Source organism: Centruroides sculpturatus, unplaced genomic scaffold, assembly GCF_000671375.1.
Source record: "Centruroides sculpturatus isolate CEXI.00-Female unplaced genomic scaffold, Cexi_2.0 scaffold806, whole genome shotgun sequence".
Classification (NCBI taxonomy): domain Eukaryota; kingdom Metazoa; phylum Arthropoda; class Arachnida; order Scorpiones; family Buthidae; genus Centruroides; species Centruroides sculpturatus.
The window spans coordinates 237,625-256,045 of NW_019384938.1; the positions used below are offsets into that span (position 1 = coordinate 237,625).

Here is an 18,421-nt window from a genome sequence, read left to right on the forward strand (position 1 = left end):
CAAACACTTATATATATATTAATAAGTGAATAGACTAAATCGTTTTAATATTTTACAGTCCTTTCCAGTGCCGGAGGCTTATGCGCGTCTTTAGTAATGCATCACCTGGACAACATTCTAAAGAATTTCGTATCCTCCGCCGCCATCATCGTCACCGCCATTGGATCCGCCGCCTTCTTTCACACGGACTTGGGTTTCTCCTTCATGCTAGGAACCTTTCTGGTGTGTCTCTCCATATTTCTGTACAGTTTGCCTCCTACCGCCTCTCCTCCATCGCCGTTGAACGTTAGGAAATTGTGATACCCGCAATATTTTAGTGTGATATACTATATATTGTACAGAATATATTTTACTAAAGGTTAACGCTAGTCCGGACAAATGCTGTATATTTATTTACAAAGTCGTCGTAAGTCATTAATTAATAAAATGCCTAAGGTATTATTTATTATTTAAACATGTTTGTGGTTTGTTTATGGAGTGTGAAGGCCACATAAAGTAATGTGGCATTACGCCCGGGTTTATACACGTCTTAGAATTCTATCTATGGACGAAAGTATCGGCTGTTTCGATTCTGCTCTTACGGAAATATAATTGGACTCACAGCACATGATTATTATTTGCAAAAACTTGTCTACTCAACTGATACGACTTTTTCCATTTCGTTATGTTGAAATTAAGATTTTTTGCCAAAGGTGGGAACTCTGTGATACATTATGACAACGTTATCTGGATTTTCCAGCAACAAAATGTTTCAGATAGTAAAACAGAGGTCTATAAATACAAGGTACCGTGAAGCATTGCGGCAGTAGCCATATTGGTTCCTTTGCAGTAGCATATACAGTGTTTGTAGAGCAAAGTTGGCTGTTTCTTTGATCTCAATTAACTGGTATTCTTCTTATCTATTGTTTTAAAAGATTCAATGATGTTAGGTATTTTTCGTGTAAGATTGTTCCATTTTCTTGCTAACAAAACTGGGAGAGCTAAATGGCTTCAATATTGCAGAAGAGCCAAGAGTAAACAACTGAAAATTCTAGGTCGCACGAGGTTAGTGGATAAAATAAAGTAGAAAATATAAATTTACAAAGTGTTTGCAATAATTTTTGTAATGCAATGTAACCAAATTTTTTACTTACATTTTGAGGAGCGGACGAGAGAAAATTATTGCTGCTAATCATAAAAATAAATATGTAAATTAATGTAAATATCATAAATAAATATCGATATGTCATCCCTTTGTTTTAAATTATATTTCTAGTTATTATAATTGACAAATTTTAAATCTGTGGGTAAAAATTTTCCATTAATAGTAATGTTCATCTTAAACTGAACAGTAAAACACAGACAATGTATTTGTTTTACAATTTGTAAGTAAAATTATCCCTGCACAGTACCATAATGCCCAAAATCTTCACTAAAGAAATGATAAAAAGGATGAAAACTGCATCTGGTAAATAGATTATATCTTTGTACTGCAATCTGTATTCTGTAAATTTTGACTAAAGTTTTGAGTTCTTTAATGGTTTAATAGTATTTATAATTACAATACTAAAGCATGGTTCTCGGAACAGTACTAATCTGTAAACTGTGTTTGTGGTAAAGTTTGTTTTCTGACTGGATGTATGTAAAAAAAATTACGCCAAGTAAAAATTTATACCAATTTCACCAACACCTAATTTTTGCTGAGCTTAATAAAATTCTTTTCTATGTATGTATTGTCTCTTTAATCCGACATTAAGTTCGGTAGACTATCATTACAGCTTTCAGGTTAGACACTTTTTTATTGTTTCCACATAACATTTATATAAGTCCGAAATGCATATGTGGAAACAATAAAAGAAGTGTCTAACCTGAAAGCTGTAATGATAGTCTACCGAACTTAATATCGGATTAAAGAGACAATACATACATAGAACATAATAACAGCTATCCAAAAGTGATATTTTTAAAATTCTTTTATTTTTTACTAACATTTTCAACCTATTAATATAGACTAACATCAGGCTTAAGATATGTTAATGCCAGTTTGATAGAAAACACTAGAATGAGAAGTCAAAAAAAATCATTAAAGGTACTTTTTATTGCTCCTTTAAAACCTCATCCTTGAAGACTCTACTTGCCAAGAAACTCCAAATGTATAAAAATGATGTCTATAGTGTAAGATGGACGAGGAAGAATTTCATTTGAATACTTTATGATGAATAATTAAAGAATTGCAAACCTCCTAATCGCGCTCCTTATCTCTCTCACCCAGTTCGTGCGGTACTCATTTGTCAAGCTTCTTGACGTTCCTAACATGTTTAGATGTCGAGAAATGGTTAATATCTCAGGGTGGAGTAACTGGGTATCTGGGTAACTGGGTAACTGGGTATTAAGAAACGAAATTTGGCATGGTGGCTTGTATATGAGGGGCATTAATGCTATTAAATTTTGGTGGTGGAGTGGGGAGCTAGAAGAGAGTCTTGTTCCATATCTCAAGAGGAGTTTTGACTGGGTGTTTTTAATTTCGCAACATTTCTACACGGTGGGTGTCCAAAAATGTAAAAATAACCTTACAAAATTGTGCATTATATCTCGGGACTGAAGAACCAAAAATTTTGAAACTCCATGGGGTTATTTCTATATTATACGGGGCATGAATGCTATTAAATTTTGGTAGTGAAAGGTCTACGGGTGGGAGGCAGAGGGGCTGGTGTGTGGTATCACGAGTGAGGCTGGACTTAATAATTGCCAATGTATTGCTTGGCACAACATTTGGAACACAAACAGTCACAGTTTGCGTGGAAACCAGTTTAAATCTCAAAGTGTTATTTAATTTATCGGAGACATTAAAAATCTCGGGCCAAATAAAATTAAAATATAAATATTTATTTTGTAGTAATGCTCTCAATCATCTGTATATTCAAAAATGAATTCGAAAAACAATTTGGTCTTTTAACAGGTTAAATGATAATTATATTAGAATCATCTGTTGTATGCAATCCCTTTGTTACCATAACTTCCAACAAAACAAAAGAATTATTGTTTGTACACGCATTACTTCCCCGGAATTTATACACATGCATATTATAATATACATCATCTACCAGTACAGCACATTTAGGTGATTATCTCTTCCGGTTCCGCTTCGGCTTCCGGTACGACCATGACTGTCTCGATGGGAATCTCACCCACCACGGTTTCTGAAGTACCATCTGACTGGCTGATGATTATCAGTGAACTGGCATTCTGGATTTGTGCCGTGTTTAGAAGTTCCTGAAAATAAATATTTCATTTGTATATAATAATTTGTTATTGAAGTGTTGGAATTTTGAACGAAAGTATTTAAGTAAAGGTAGAATTTAGAATGTCATTTTTGAATGTTGAGATGATGATAATGACAATAAGAATTTGGTTTTGTTGTTGTTAAATGGACTGGTAAAATTTTTCTTCCATGCGTTACCTGGTCATCCATAGTTATTATATACTGCTGTTGCTCATCAGGTGTTCCTAAATCTGTGAATGAATCCGGGGCAGTTTCTACGGCCGAATAGACATTCATTTCGTTAACTTCTTGCATGTGGTCCTGTTTGTCGTTGTCGTAAAGAATCGATCTAATGGCTTCGCTGTCGTCTTTTCTCAGTTTTCCTCTCGATTTACCTTGCATCGTGCACGGAACTAGATTTTTTAAATATAAACATCGATATGTATTTAAAAAATTTGTTAACTTTAAGTCTTCCTAATTAATTCTCCATACCTTTTGCTCTTAAATGTCTGTTTAAAGTGCCATGTTCTGCAAAGCATCTTCCGCAGTGTTTGCAAGAAAATGGTTTCTCTCCCGTGTGCGTTCTTCTGTGACGCACCAAGGCGGCCTTTTCTCGAAACCTACAAGGACAGTACTCGCAACTAAAAGCCATTTCGTCGGAATGGGTCCTACTGTGAACTTTTAAACCATTCTGTAAAATTAATTAGATTTATAAGTATCGAGAAAATAATAATTGCCGTATTGTAAACAACACTTACCCTAGATTTGAATCCCTTTTCGCATAAATTACAAGCATAAGGTCTTTCAGAAGTGTGAACTCGCATGTGTTCTCTGGCATGCGAAATTCTCTTATACATTTTCCCACATAATGAACACATGAAGTTTTGACTCTGGGTGTGACTCAACATGTGTTTATTGAGACTGTCTTTATATTGAAAGTTTCTCTTGCACTTTGGACATTGGAAACCTTTGGGATCTATTGAAAATAAACCATGTACAAAAATAATTATATAAAACTCTAATCATTTCTTAGAAAAACAGTAGATTCTGAAATTTTAATTGGATATGTTTTGTGATTTGCTAATTCTGATAACAATAAGTTAAAATATATTATAAAAACATTGCTTACTCTAATTAGATTTCAGTTATAGTTACCATTATTTCTAGATGTTAAGCTCTCTTTTCACACTGTTAGCCATTATGTACAGTATATGGCACAATCATTATTGGCCTCAACGAAATTTTAAATGTCATATGGTAATTGTTTTAATCAAATATCAATTGTTGTTAGGGCAGTATTAACCAGGCAAACAACACTGCATGAATTGCTGTTAATTAATTATAATTAGCAAATCTTCAACTTATACATTTTTGATTATTTTAATGGATCTTGTTAATATCAGTCAATAGAATCAATATTTCTATTAACCGTAGCTTATTTACTTAGCCCATTTCGGTATAGACAAGCTCTAAAGTGATTACATTAAATGGATTCTAATGTACAGGTATGAGGTGCATCCAGAAAGTAAGTACCATTTGGCTATTTCAAAAAGTAGGTAATTGAAACAAAAAATATTTAATTACCTTAAAATTATATATAGCTTAATCTCCTTTTCTACATATTGTCATGCAAATCGAGGCACTTATCTTGGAACTAAATGAAGATAGAATTCATAGAATTCCACTGCCTGTGACTTGAACCATTTTGGACGTTCTGTTTTGCCTCGTGAACATTGCTGAAATACAAAGGGTCACAAAATGTCTTGAGGTACCAGAACAGATGGAAGTCACCAGGTGCTAAGTCCAACTATAGGGAGGTGAGTGAATTGTTCCAAGCAAAATGACTTAAGCAGCTCCTGTGTCGTGTTTGCAACATACAGTTGTGCAACAACACTACACTGAAACCAAGCAGGCCATGCCTTTTGTTCTTTATCTCTGTACCTTTTTGACAATTTCTACATTGATTGTTTTCCTTGCGGCATGAATTCCACTAACAAAATTCCCTGAAAGTTGCAGAAAACACTGCACAAGATTTTTTTTGCAGTGTTTGAATTTCCTGGCTTTTGGGGAACCACTTTGCTGCTATTGCAGTGATTGTTGTTTGCTTTCTGGTGTCACATAACAAATCCACGTTTCGTCACCAGTGACAATTCTTTTCAAAAATCCATTTCTTCCCCCTTTTTACTGCTGCAAAAATTCCAAGGCCAATCTCATGCGTTTTATTTTGTGAATGCATGTTAGCATTTTTTGGCACCCATCTCAAACACAACTTTTTGAAGTGCAAGTGTTTAGTCACAACTTTGACATTGTGCAGCAAGTCTTTATTGACTAGGGATGGACGGCCACTATGCTCCTCGTCATAAACATTGTCCCTTCCTTCGTTAATCATTCTAACCCACTTTCTCACTATATCTTCACTTAACACAATGTGTAAACTTCACACATCTGCTGGTAAATTTCATGCGGTCAAACATTTCTTGCATTCAAAAACCTAATTACTAATCATTATTTCACAGCTGTTAGGCCGACCAATTGTTTTGATTATTATAAACCATGCTTAGTGATATGGCTTAGCTAGTTCATTTTTGAGTGGAAGAAGTATGCATGACTATGCACACGTGACCTTAACATCCTGGCCAAATGCACAGGATATGCACAAATGTTACTTACTTTGTGGACATGCCATGCCTCGTATATATTTTACTTTTTGAAGAAATATTGTTTACATAAATACAGTCAAAAACACGACTGACTCTTGTGGGAGAGGATTAGAGAATGATACTGTCCAGTGCTTGAATCTTATCTGACTAACTTGTTAGTTTGTTTCAACCTAAGACCAACATACTTTAGATTAAATGGCCAGTCACAGTCATGTCTGTTATGACAAGCTGACTCATAATAAAAAATGAGGGATGAGGAATAACGATCCAGTTTGTATCGCCTGCGATAAATTATCAAGTCAGGTACTCACACACAAAAACAAATGTTAGAAAATATTAACAAACAGAAAATAATGTTATTTTTTGTTTGAGTTGAAAGATTGTGACAGAATTTGAAGTTGAAAAATTTTTAAGTTTTTCTGTTTCTGTTAAGAACAAAAATTCCAGCCAACAAGAATCGAAAAGAAAGTGCACCACATAAGTGTACATGCACAATGATTTTTTGAAAAAAAGAAAAAATTTACTCATTTTATTCAGTTGGTGAACCAACTGAATAAAGTGACGAATAATCTGCCAAGTGTTTAAAAGGAGTCACGTTATTGTGTCTGAATAAAGCAAATTAAATTAAAACACGGTTTCATCGGAATCAAAAGATCCTTATTTATTAAAAAAGATATTCAGATTCTAGGTTTAACAATTCTTGAACAATATTAATTTTAAGCAATTTTGGAATAACTTGCAGATATGAAAATCCCATTTCTCCTAATCCTTGAGTTTTCCTCAATCATAAGTAAAGATAAAAAGTTTATCTGGTATAAAGTGAAACTTCCATCAATGCCATTTTCATTATTTTCAAACTGCTTTTGTGAGACAGAGTTTCTGCATTTAAGAACTGTTGACTTTCTCTTCTCTTGTTTATGTTCAATAAAGAAGAAAAGAGAAAGCCAACAGAAAACTGTTTCTGTTAAATTTCTCCATAGTCTATTTCTGCATGCGAATACGTGGCTCAATAAACTGAACCGAGTTTCAATCCAGGCAGTAGGCTAACATCTTACTGTACACTTATTTGGTCAAGCTGCTGTGTTTAAATTTGATCTGATTCTTGTAATTTCCAAATCCAATCTGAATATGATTTTTTTCTCTGCATTTTTAAAACTTATTCTGTGAGCACTAAGAGGATTTTTTCCATATCCATTACAAGTTTGCCAAAGGGTGAGAAACTGTGACAACACATCCCAGAGAGACCACCACAAAAATTGGTGGTCTCTCTGGAATGAATTGATGGTCTCTCTGGTCTCTCTGGTGGTCTCTCATGAATCTGGGCTGCCATCTCCTGAAGGAGTTGGCAGCCCAGATTCAATTCCAGCCCCCCTGTAGTGGTAAAATGGCATCTTAACTGTCCTTGGTCATCTGGTCATCAATCTGAACATTATTAGAGTTGGATCAGATTCGATCATTTGAAGTGAGTATGCAATGAATACTTTAATTTAGTGATATTTGAATCTTTAAACATTTAATATACATACATAACTGATTTTTCTCAATTTTATGTTTTCATTAACTTTTTGAATGATCATTTTATTCCTTTCAAAGATAAAACAATCACAGAAATACAATACAGATTAAGACAGGCATAAATCCTATTAATAATTATATTTTAAAAATACTGTAACATATTACTCACTTGCATGCATTTTCATGTGAAGTTTCAAATACATGGTCGACTTGAACAGCTTCAGGCAGATGGGACATGATATGTTAGCTTTGGAGTTTGAATTCATCGGGAGGACATTTAATTCCGCCAACTGTTTTTCTGCCATTTCCATAATGTCTGTTTTATTAGTATTTAATGAAACCAGGTCCAAATCCTTATCAAAATTGGAAGATTGTAATTCCAATCCTTCGGAATATAATCTTGGATCTACCTGTTAATTAAAATACACTTTATTTTATTTCTGTTCTGGATAAATTCAATTGCACATGATATTCCTGTTAATGTTTTAAATAAACACACAGAATAAATTGAATATATAAATTTACATCTTTCTAGGGAACATGTTAATTTCTCTGAAAATAAATCATAAATAATACATTAAGTGTTCTGCCTAAATATGCAGGATAGTTTTATGATGTTATCAAAACTGATATACAAATTGTTACTATACAGAATTAGTTGTTTATAAAATACTTTTCTCTTGATTTATTCAATTAACAAAGAACACACTTTTTCAGTCATGAAAGTAAAGGACAATTTTGGCATTATAAATATAAAACTTTACTTTTGGTCTGTTAGCAGTTTAAATAAAAGCAACAATTTAAATACAGTGGTGCCTCATATAACGTATGCCTCGAATAATGGACTGGCTGTGAACAACGGACTTTCCATTCGACAGTTACGTGAGGCGAACAACGGACTTTCTACGAACAAGTGCGAATGATGTTTCCACTCTTTTGCCGTTGCCAATGACAATCTGCTATTTTTATAATATATAGTAGAGCGTCGTTTATCCGAACCAATTGGGGACTAGTGTTGTTCGGATAACTTATTTTTCGGATAACCGATTATGTACGAAAAAATATATTAACCTATCCCATCCTGAAATTTTTCTCCGTTGTATCAAGACATAGCCAAAGATTGCAGCGCCACAGCACTAGTGAAAATTTAAATTTGCCAACTGATTCTTTCGGATAACTGATGTTTCGGATAAACGACGCTCTACTGTATTAGTATATCTGAAGTGCACAGCTCCCATTGGGCTTGCTCCCTTGTTTATTATTACGTACATCACCTCAGTATTTATATTTATTCAAGTGTTGTGCAAATCATGTCTTCTAAAAAAACAGAAAGGTTATTTCAATTGAAACAAAGCAAGAAATAATCAGAAGGAGTGAAAGTTGGCATGAACTTCCTTATCAAATGGGGAGAGGTTCAGGAGTTTACGAACACTCACTATCCAAACACAGCTGAGGCCAACAGGATCAATGATCTCTACAATTTCACCTTTGCCCATCATTTCTGACAGGTGTTGAAAGAGAGAGAGAAACAGACCACCTTGGACATGTATTTCAAGAAGCCAGCTGCCAAAAAAACAAAGGATGGAACAAGAGGAGTTGACCCTGCAAGCTCCGGTAGCCTCTCCTGAATCTGACTCCGATTAAAAAACAATAAAAAGAGATCTGTTGCAATGTGTAAAAAGTCTGTATCTGTATGAATGTGTGAAAAAAGTGTTCCTCCACGTCCTCCTCACATCTGAATACCTGGCATAATTGGTGACTGCTCCATTTTCATTTTTTTTTAATGGTACAGTATGGTTATTTTATGCTGTGGAACGAATTATATGTTTTAACATGTATTTCTATGGGAAAATGCGTTTTGCATAACGGACTATTCACTTAACGGATGTGCACCTGGAACGGATTAAGTATGTTATGCGAGGCACCACTGTATATAAATCAAACTGGCTCAGAATTTTTCAACCAAACAAATAATAAAATGTTGCCACTTTTCCCAGATTTCTCTAAGATTAGAAATCATGTATTAAATTAATTATATAATGTGGTCTAAACATAAGAGGACTTGACATGTTTTAAGCATTTTAATAATTATAATTAACTTTAATTAATAATCACACTAAACCAAATGTTGTCAGATTTTTCTGGCAATATTTCTTTCTGGATAATTATAATCTCAATAATTCTGTCAAGACAACTGATTGGAAGAGAAAGTGTATTGCAAGTTTAGATTTATGACTTTTTATCATTAGAAGATAAATAATGCAAAAATACTTCTCTTAAAGTTATTAACAGGTTTATGAATTTTATTGACAATTTATTTTTAGGTAATGTGCAGATAAAGTAAAATAAAAGTTTAAGCAAAACATAACCTTTCATTAAGACAAAAATTAAGCTTTCAAATATTAAATAATAGGATTCAATTTATGGGCACAATACTAGCAAAAATGGAATCTATGTCTGTCCTCAGTTTTATCTATAAATAAAACATAATGGTGAAAGTGAGGAGAGCTTGGTTAGCAGCCATATTGACATCTGCCACATTCAAATTACTCATAAAATCAAAGATGCAGACTAGGTATGCACCCATATCCTTTATAATAGTAGAACCTATCACATAGCCATTTGCTCAACTCAGTAAACAGACATAACAAGTTATACCAATTATAATAGGAAGCGTTTGGCTAACAAAGATCAAGTTGAGCAAGCTAGTTTACTTATTTATTTTAGTCAATTTTAATTTGATTTTGCACAATCAGAAATACATATATAATTGGAATAATACAAGTTATCAGTTAATTTGCAAAAAAATCACAGGAAATTCAAAAGACAAAACAGAGGAAGTTTCATAGAAGAATGAAACATAAAACATTACTAATTGTTGGAAGAAAAGATTAATGCAGATTGGTGATTTGTTTAATAGATTATTCAAGGAACAAAAACATTAATGCTTTATCAATTATCTACACTATGTTCTTCCTTATTATCTACAATATTTCATGGAGTTTGGATACAGTTCAAAATTCTTTGGTGATATAATAATATATCAGAAATACATTTACTGATCTCTCTTTCAGAGTAACAAATTGTCGGACTTTTCCCATTAGGAAATCAATTTATTTAATCATAAAATGGTAAACACAGAAAGTGAACTATATTGTTATATCTTATAAATTAATTAGCCTGGAAGCAAAGATCAGTCAGAAATCCAACATAATTGTAATGCATCTACATAGTAAGAGTAGAAGTTGCAAAATTAAGGCCACCAGATCAATTTTTTCTTCCAGAATAATTAAATTAATTTAATTATTTATAATTATTAAATTTAAATTAAGATGTTGGCATAACTATCTACCTTTAGTCCAAATTATATAATTTAGATATAATTAATTTGTCAAATTTTAGCCCAATAGTTAATCTGGTTCTTTTATTCAATTACTACTGTAATTTGGGTGTTCAAGTTTCTACCGAGTGTTATGGACAGACAAACTATGAACTTCTAACAGCCCAACTTCGCCACCACACAATTCATAATACTAGACCACAGAAACTTTTGAGCATATCTGAAACGATTCTTAATAAAGAGGATGCAAAATGCCTCTGCTCTATGGATGAGGACCAAAATGCAAAGCACATAATTTTTGTGTCCAAAATTAAAGTAGAAAGAAGGCTTCTGGCAGGCACCCTGGCTGATGTTGGCTTTCACTAGCCTTGCCAGATGAAAGATTTCCTTATCAATCATAGGACCCTCCAGGCTTTTGAAACCTTCATCAGGGCGACAGACATCTTGAAGTCTGCTAGGTAAGCAACCCTCCTGGTAACAATCAACTTGGGCTTGGCATCTGTGAAGTCTGCTCTGCGACTATGTGTCTCCAGCTGCCCCTAATTTTGTCTGTGCCTCACAGAGTTGCAGGGTAGGCTTGTAACATTACACGAGCATAAACTGTGGCATCATTCTCTGTTCTTTGTTTTAAGATGGTTGGTGTCTTAACCACCCTTTGATCGCACACCATTAGACCTGAAGGGACAATGTCATTAACCCCAGTCCCTTTACGAGAGAATTTGTCGCTTGTGTTTTTGTACCCTCCAAGGTCATGGAGGTTCTCTCCCCCTTGATAGGGGATGTCCATATGCATTAGTTTGTGTGCAGGCCCTTTGGCAAGGTAGCCATTAAAGGCCATTTCGCCCAGTTTGGGACTGTTTTTGTACAAACGGTTGCTTTCTTTTGTTTCCTCCAAAGACATGGGGATTTGTCTGTCTTTTCCCCCAAGGGGTTGTACATTCGTGTGTATGTGTGTTTGCGGGCCCTTTGGCAAATTAGCTATTAGAGGCCTTTGCACCTGGTTACAAGCTGTTTTTTGTACAAACGGCTGTTCTCTTTTGTTCCCTCCCATGGCATGGAGGATTTGTCTATACCCCCATTCGGGTTGTACATTCACATGATTGTTTGTTGAGCTCCAAGGCAAGTCAGCCGTAATGGGGCTCTTACTGCCTCAAAACAGAGGCAGTTATATTGTTGACCACTGTATTTTGGCTATTTGTACTTTTTGTGTTTAATAAATGGCACTTGGCAGGTGCTCTGAGATGTCATATTTCACTCTTTCCTATCTATCTTTCTCTTCTCTCTTCTACTATAACTCTTCATCTTTCCTTTTCCAAAGCTATACTTATTGGTGGTGGCCTTCTAATCCTTTAGTAAATGTAATTTGGGTGTGATTTTCTATATAATTCATATAATAATTCCACCAAGATTATAAATAAATATGAGCAATTATTTATTGTGACATCATCACAATGCAGGGCTGCAATTTTTAATCATATTTTTAATTTATTTCATTTCAAGTATTTGCTCTTCACCTCAAATTAGTACTGTAGTGTCTTGCTCCTGTACATCATACTTTTCTGTTAGCAATGGATTCATGCCAATCATCTATTAACTGCTTTCAGGGGAAAGTTTTGAATTGAAATAACTTGACTTCCAGTTTGCATTGGAAGTTCACATGTAGTTAATTGGGGCCTCTTGCCCCCAAGGTTACCATATCTGGTCTCGAATTTCATCTATCTAATTCTGTTCTCGAGATTAAGGAAAGACAGACGAATGGACGACAGTTAGAATTTATAGTTCTACAATTTTTTCAAATTGTAGCTCAATGAAACACAGATTAAATTGTTAGTATAAAGACCATAAATATTGACTCTCTTTCCTCCACTTGATGGAATGCACCACGTTGATACATTCCTCAAGTGGAGGAAAGAGATTACAGATTTTAAGAATTTCTCTAATTTTAAGAGATTTTAATAAATAATATAATTCTTCATAAAATAGCTGCAAGTTATGAAGAATTTTCATTTTCTGTTTAATACAGACCCCATTGACTGCCACTTATTGAAAAGTTTGGACATAATCTTGAAGGATAAATGATTCAAGATATTTTCATATATACACCATCACCTTAATTTTTGGTAACTTTTCTTGTTTGTATTACCTTCCACAATAAAAAAATCTCTCTTCTATTATGCAAGGCATTTCCAATTACAGCAACGCTTAATTTGGAAACAATTTTCTCATGTTTTCTGGTAACTAGAACAGTTTATTTATTTTTATCTTGCTTTTGATACACTAAACCAGTTGCCCAAAAGGGCCAATACACACTTTCAAGGAGCAACTGGGGGTCGATTAAAACTTCATTAATAAATTATTAATCCAATTGGTTATATATGGTATATGACAGTTCAGGATTTTATAAATTTGAACACTAAGATCTGTTTTATGAAAACAGTGTATGAATTAATAATGGCTTAAGTAGTTTATTTATTTATTACTAACTGTATTAACAAAAAATGAAGGAATTAATAAAAGGCTGTTGACCCCTCAAAGTCAAAAAGGTCTGGAAACTCCTGCATTACATTAATGTTTAAAATAAAATCAAATATAGTCTTTATATAGTCAAATATAGTCTTCTGTTGTATAAAAATCTACAGTGATAGTCACATAAACAATAAATTTTGATTTATCTTTTGAAAATTAATCCAATGAGCATCAATATCTTAAACATGGAAATCAATGCTATTTTTCATTACATCTCAACATTGTTATTTTTACATTTTAATTAATTTCTTAGACAAAACAGATAAGCAATTCATTGCTTACACTGAGAATATTAATTTTAAAAATTATTGAAATTCCTCAGAAAAATGTATAATCCAAACAACTTGTTACGAGTTTGTGTTAGAGATAAAGCAATCTCTCTCATAAAACAAACAGTGCATAATATTAAAAAAGGCCAACAGCTGCCAAACAGATAAAGCCATTAAACACTGGTAGTTGGTCATTGTTCATGCCTGACCAATGGGCTGGACACATGGAGTTTTCTGGATTCTCTTCATCTTTGTAGTACCTAAACAGAGGCCAATTTCCCATAGAAAGTCCTCCTCAGCAGATTGTCGATGTATTGTGTTGCTTTATTTAGAAATGACAAACTAGACAAACCAAATTTAAAGAAACATTTTCTGAGTTATTTATAAAATTAGAAATGTGACGAGGAATATAAACTAATGGTAACATCACTTGAAAAAGTATGCCATGAATCTCTCATGCATTATGTTCAGATGAAATACAAGCAATAATCGCTGGCTGATCTGATACAGAGAACCTTTTGGGATAATATACTAATGATAATTTCCTAATATCAAATAATTAAAATATCAAAGTAAAATATTAATAAGAAAAGAAAAACCAACCTGATGAGCAGTGATGTTGAAGTGTTCGAATAAATCAGTTTCGTCGTTTGCAGCATAAGAACACACAATACAATTAAGTGAATCATTTGAGAGATGGATGTACAAATGATATCTTAATTGTGCAATTGAAGAGAAGCTTTTGCTGCATGCTGAACATTTGTATTCTTTTAATGTATCATCACTTAAATTTTCTATTTCTTTTTCTTTCATTGGCAATGGTAAATATATCATAGATGGCATTTCACTGTTCGAAGTTACATCTTTTGAATTACTCGATACTTTGTTAATATTTATTCCACTTTCTTCAGTTTGATTATTACTGTTGTCCGAATTTGTGCTATCTGTTAAGGATAATTGTAGTTTCTCTGTATCTTCTGTAGGACCACTTGAAGAAGTTTCATAAGTCACTATGCGACATAAAGACTCATGTTGAGATAGTTCATTATTTTCGGCAAAAACTCTTCCACAAGTCCTACAGACGTATGGCTGTGTATCTATGAAAACAAATTCATAATTAAACTAAATTTATTAAAGTGTTACCTAAATAAAAAAAAAAGCAACAAAATACAGTAATACCCCGAACTTACGCGATAGGTGAGACCGAGCGGTAACCGCCTAAGTCGAATTCGCGTAAGTCGGGGTATAATTTCGCATATAAATACATACAAATAATTTTTAATTGGGGCCGGAGACTAAAGAAAACAATAATTTAGAAAAAAATGTTTAATAAAATCTTAGATAATACATATGTATAACAAATTAGGCCTATATTATTTTACAATTTTTCACATTTACTTGATTATTACGCCATAATTTTAACATTGTTTCCATCTCAGCGATAATACTGTGATGTTTACGAATGATGCTTGAATTTAAAGATTGAGCATTTTTCACAGCTTCGAGAATTTTTTCTTTGCTTTTTATAATTGTTCTGACCGACAATTCCGGTAGATCAAACTTCTTTGCCAATTCACAAATTTTCATTTTTGTATCGAAGTCTTTAATAATGGCCATATTTGGCCATTATTTAATATAGCATATTTGGCCCCTCTAGCTTATATACAGTTTTCCTCAATATGACTGTGTTGCTCCTATGGTCTATGCAGGAATAAAGCAATTAGATAGCATTAAAGGGATATTTTTTTATGCGATTTATTTTACATAAAACACACAAAAAATATTTTTTAGAATATTCTGTAAACATTTTTCTAAATATATTTGATTAATTTGCAGAGAAGAATGTTCAATCACGTGTTAAATTAGCATAAAGTAGGGATTTAGTGTCAAAACCGTCTTTTATAAGGTGATTTTTTTAAACTTTATCTATGTTTTTTGTTAGATTAAACATCTATACATCATTCTGGATAATATTTTATACAAGAGGAGCTCAATTACGTGTTAAACACCTGTAAACTTAAGCTAATTTAACAGCAAAACAAGCCGATTTCGCTACTTTGCACTGCTTAGAATAGTTGAAAAGAATTTTTCTAAGAAATATTCTTAGAACGTCTTCAATCAGGTGAAAAATGTCGTAAAGTCAAACGAGTTAAACGCGTTAGTAATGAATCGTTCGAAAAGTCTACTGAAATAGGAATAACAATGACTTCATTCTCGCTTAACTTGTTCAACTTTACAAACATGCCCAATGTTAACTTTACATTCCAAAGATAAAGTTTTTCTTTTCTTGTTTGATGCAGAAGAATTAGTTCTACTTTGTTTGGATGACATAGTAGAGTCTCTCAAGTCTCCTTAGATATAACAAACACAGAAGTAAATAACACAAAATAAATTGTAGCTATGTGTGGATTTTGCGCGACACATCTGAACATGTAAGCTGAACAATAGTGTGGGGGGGAGTGAGTAATCAAGGGTTGCGTGGCACTCAAACAAAAGACGAATCGACGAGATTTGAAAATCGCATAATTCCAGGTTTGCGTAAGTCGGGGTATTACTGTACCACTAAACAAATTTGTTTTGAAAAGATTTAGGAGATTTTAAAGGTATGAAATTCATGGAGTTTTGCTTTATTTTGAATAAATTTACATCTTGATTGTTTTTAACTAATATAAATATACAATATCTCAAACAGATTCATACATATATTCCATTTTAGTTAGAAAGTAGGCATGATAACCTTCTGTAATTAGATCAAAAGCACTTGTAAAAATGTAACTTTGTATAAATACTTATACAAAGTTACATTTTATTGTACAAATCTTTTATTAAATCCTTTATTCTTTCAACACAGATAACCCTACACAATCATGTCTTGCTAACTTATTGTCCATGACACATCTCAACTTGTCTTGGGTTTAGTTGATGATCAACTTATCCATATACAGCATAATCCAAACAACTTGTTAACAGTTTGAAATTAGAGAATCAATCTCTCTCATCAAACATAAAAAATGAATAATATTAAAAAGGCCCACCAGTGGCCAAACAGATAAAACTATTGAACACTGGTAGTTGGTTGGGATTTGCACCTTGTCAATGAGCTGGCCACATTCTGGATTTTCTTCATGTTTATAGCTTCTAAATATGGGCAAGTTTTCCATACAAAGTCCTCTGTAAGTTGTCACAAACCCAAACACATTAGTCTGTATTGTTTTTAACAGTGTTTTGAATTTTGGTATAAAAAAATAGAGAATTTAAAATAAAAATTTTACTTATTGTCAGTATTATCCTTCAATACGTTTATTGATCATAATGAACTTTCATGAAGTATCATTGATAAATCTGTAAATACAATAAAACCTCCAATCTTGTATCTTACCAAAAATATACCAAATTATTTCATAATTTAAAATGATCTTAAAAATTCTACAACTCTTACACTATTCATTACATTTATTTTTAGGAAGCTAAAATCATAATTGTTAAAAGATAGCAACATTTCATTTACATTACATTACTATTATTTAGTACAAATTATATAAATTATGTAATATAATATAGTATGTATAATTCTTTTTGATTTTTTGAAGCTGACCATCCTATTAAGTTCCACAAATTCCTGGTTAAGTGTCATGTATGTAAACTGCCAGGTGATAACCCACATCGAATTGCTCCTTGACCTGTCAGGTGACCCCTGTACCTTTCACCTTTGTTGTGTTCCTTTGCCTTCAACCTCAGTCGTGCTTTATGAACTTGCAAAATCATTTGCATTAAAAAAGATCTATTTGCAAATCATCTAAATTTTCCTATAGATATTTTTCTGTAATGTATTATGCAAAACATGATTTTTTGAGTAACTTCAATATAACATACAAAGGTGATTTATTTAAATAATTATTGACTTAAATATATTGCAGAATTACATCCCTTATTCTACCACTTTGTACTTTGCATCTAAATAAAAAGTTTTTTCATATTTTATTTACTTCCATATCTCAAACTGGCTATTTGTTTGTTTCTTTCAAATTCAACATTTAGAAGTTTTACTGTACATAATACTGAATTTCTCAGTACGGAAAATCTCTCATCATTTCGTTTTGTTGAACAAAAGATGAATTATAGAAAAATTAATTAAATTAATACACTCATCTAACAAACATTAATTTCCCTCATGAGAATACAATTACACATAATTCATTGATTATCAAATTTCACAACCAAGTGTCTCATCATATTTTGTATAACTGTAGACTTAAGTGAAATTTTATATTAATTTTAATTGATTTTTATTGAAAAAATAACACACACACACACACATTATTTTGACAATTATGAATAATATTATATATCATAATCTCTCATGAATATATTGGATATTTATAAATTTATCAATACTTATACCTGTAAACTTATATATTCCTGTCAAAATAAGTTTTGTATGAATAAATTTTGTAAATATGTATTCCAATATAATAAAACAATGCTTTATGAAATGTAATTCAATTACAGTAGAGTCCCGCTAGTCCGAACCAATTGAGACCGAGCCCTGTTTGGATTAGCTGAATACAGTAGACCCCCCTATAACGCTTAGATACGTTCCACGCTAACCAAAAATTACGTTGTAGGAATGATTAAATACGTGAGCCAATCGCAGCCCGATAGGTGGGAACTTTACGGACTAAGGCTGTACGAAAAGTTTTCTACTATAAAATTAACCGATTCTAGACTAATTCCACTCAACATTTCCAAAATACGTATAATTTTTTGGGAATAATCTGTATAAACTATGCTATAAACAAAAAATTGTAGGATTACTTACACCGTTCGACTACGCCGTTGCTTAAAGCTGGTTTTCATCGCGGAACAGCAC

General features: G+C 32.7%; 1 protein-coding gene across 2 annotated transcripts in view; it reads right to left on the reverse strand.

The window, feature by feature from the left end:
- Window positions 1-2,737: 2,737 nt before the first annotated feature.
- LOC111632082 (transcription factor E4F1-like) overlaps window positions 2,738-18,421 on the reverse strand; it is a 56,508-nt gene continuing 40,824 nt past the window's right edge. For both annotated transcript variants that reach the window (XM_023376436.1, XM_023376435.1), the window contains exons 7-12: window positions 14,155-14,648; window positions 7,586-7,826; window positions 4,000-4,217; window positions 3,734-3,932; window positions 3,440-3,654; window positions 2,738-3,252 (exon numbers count right to left, since the gene is read on the reverse strand). In XM_023376436.1, coding sequence (XP_023232204.1) covers window positions 3,097-3,252; window positions 3,440-3,654; window positions 3,734-3,932; window positions 4,000-4,217; window positions 7,586-7,826; window positions 14,155-14,648 — 1,523 coding nt within the window. In that variant the 3' untranslated portion in view covers window positions 2,738-3,096. The remainder of the gene's footprint in view (window positions 3,253-3,439; window positions 3,655-3,733; window positions 3,933-3,999; window positions 4,218-7,585; window positions 7,827-14,154; window positions 14,649-18,421) is intronic.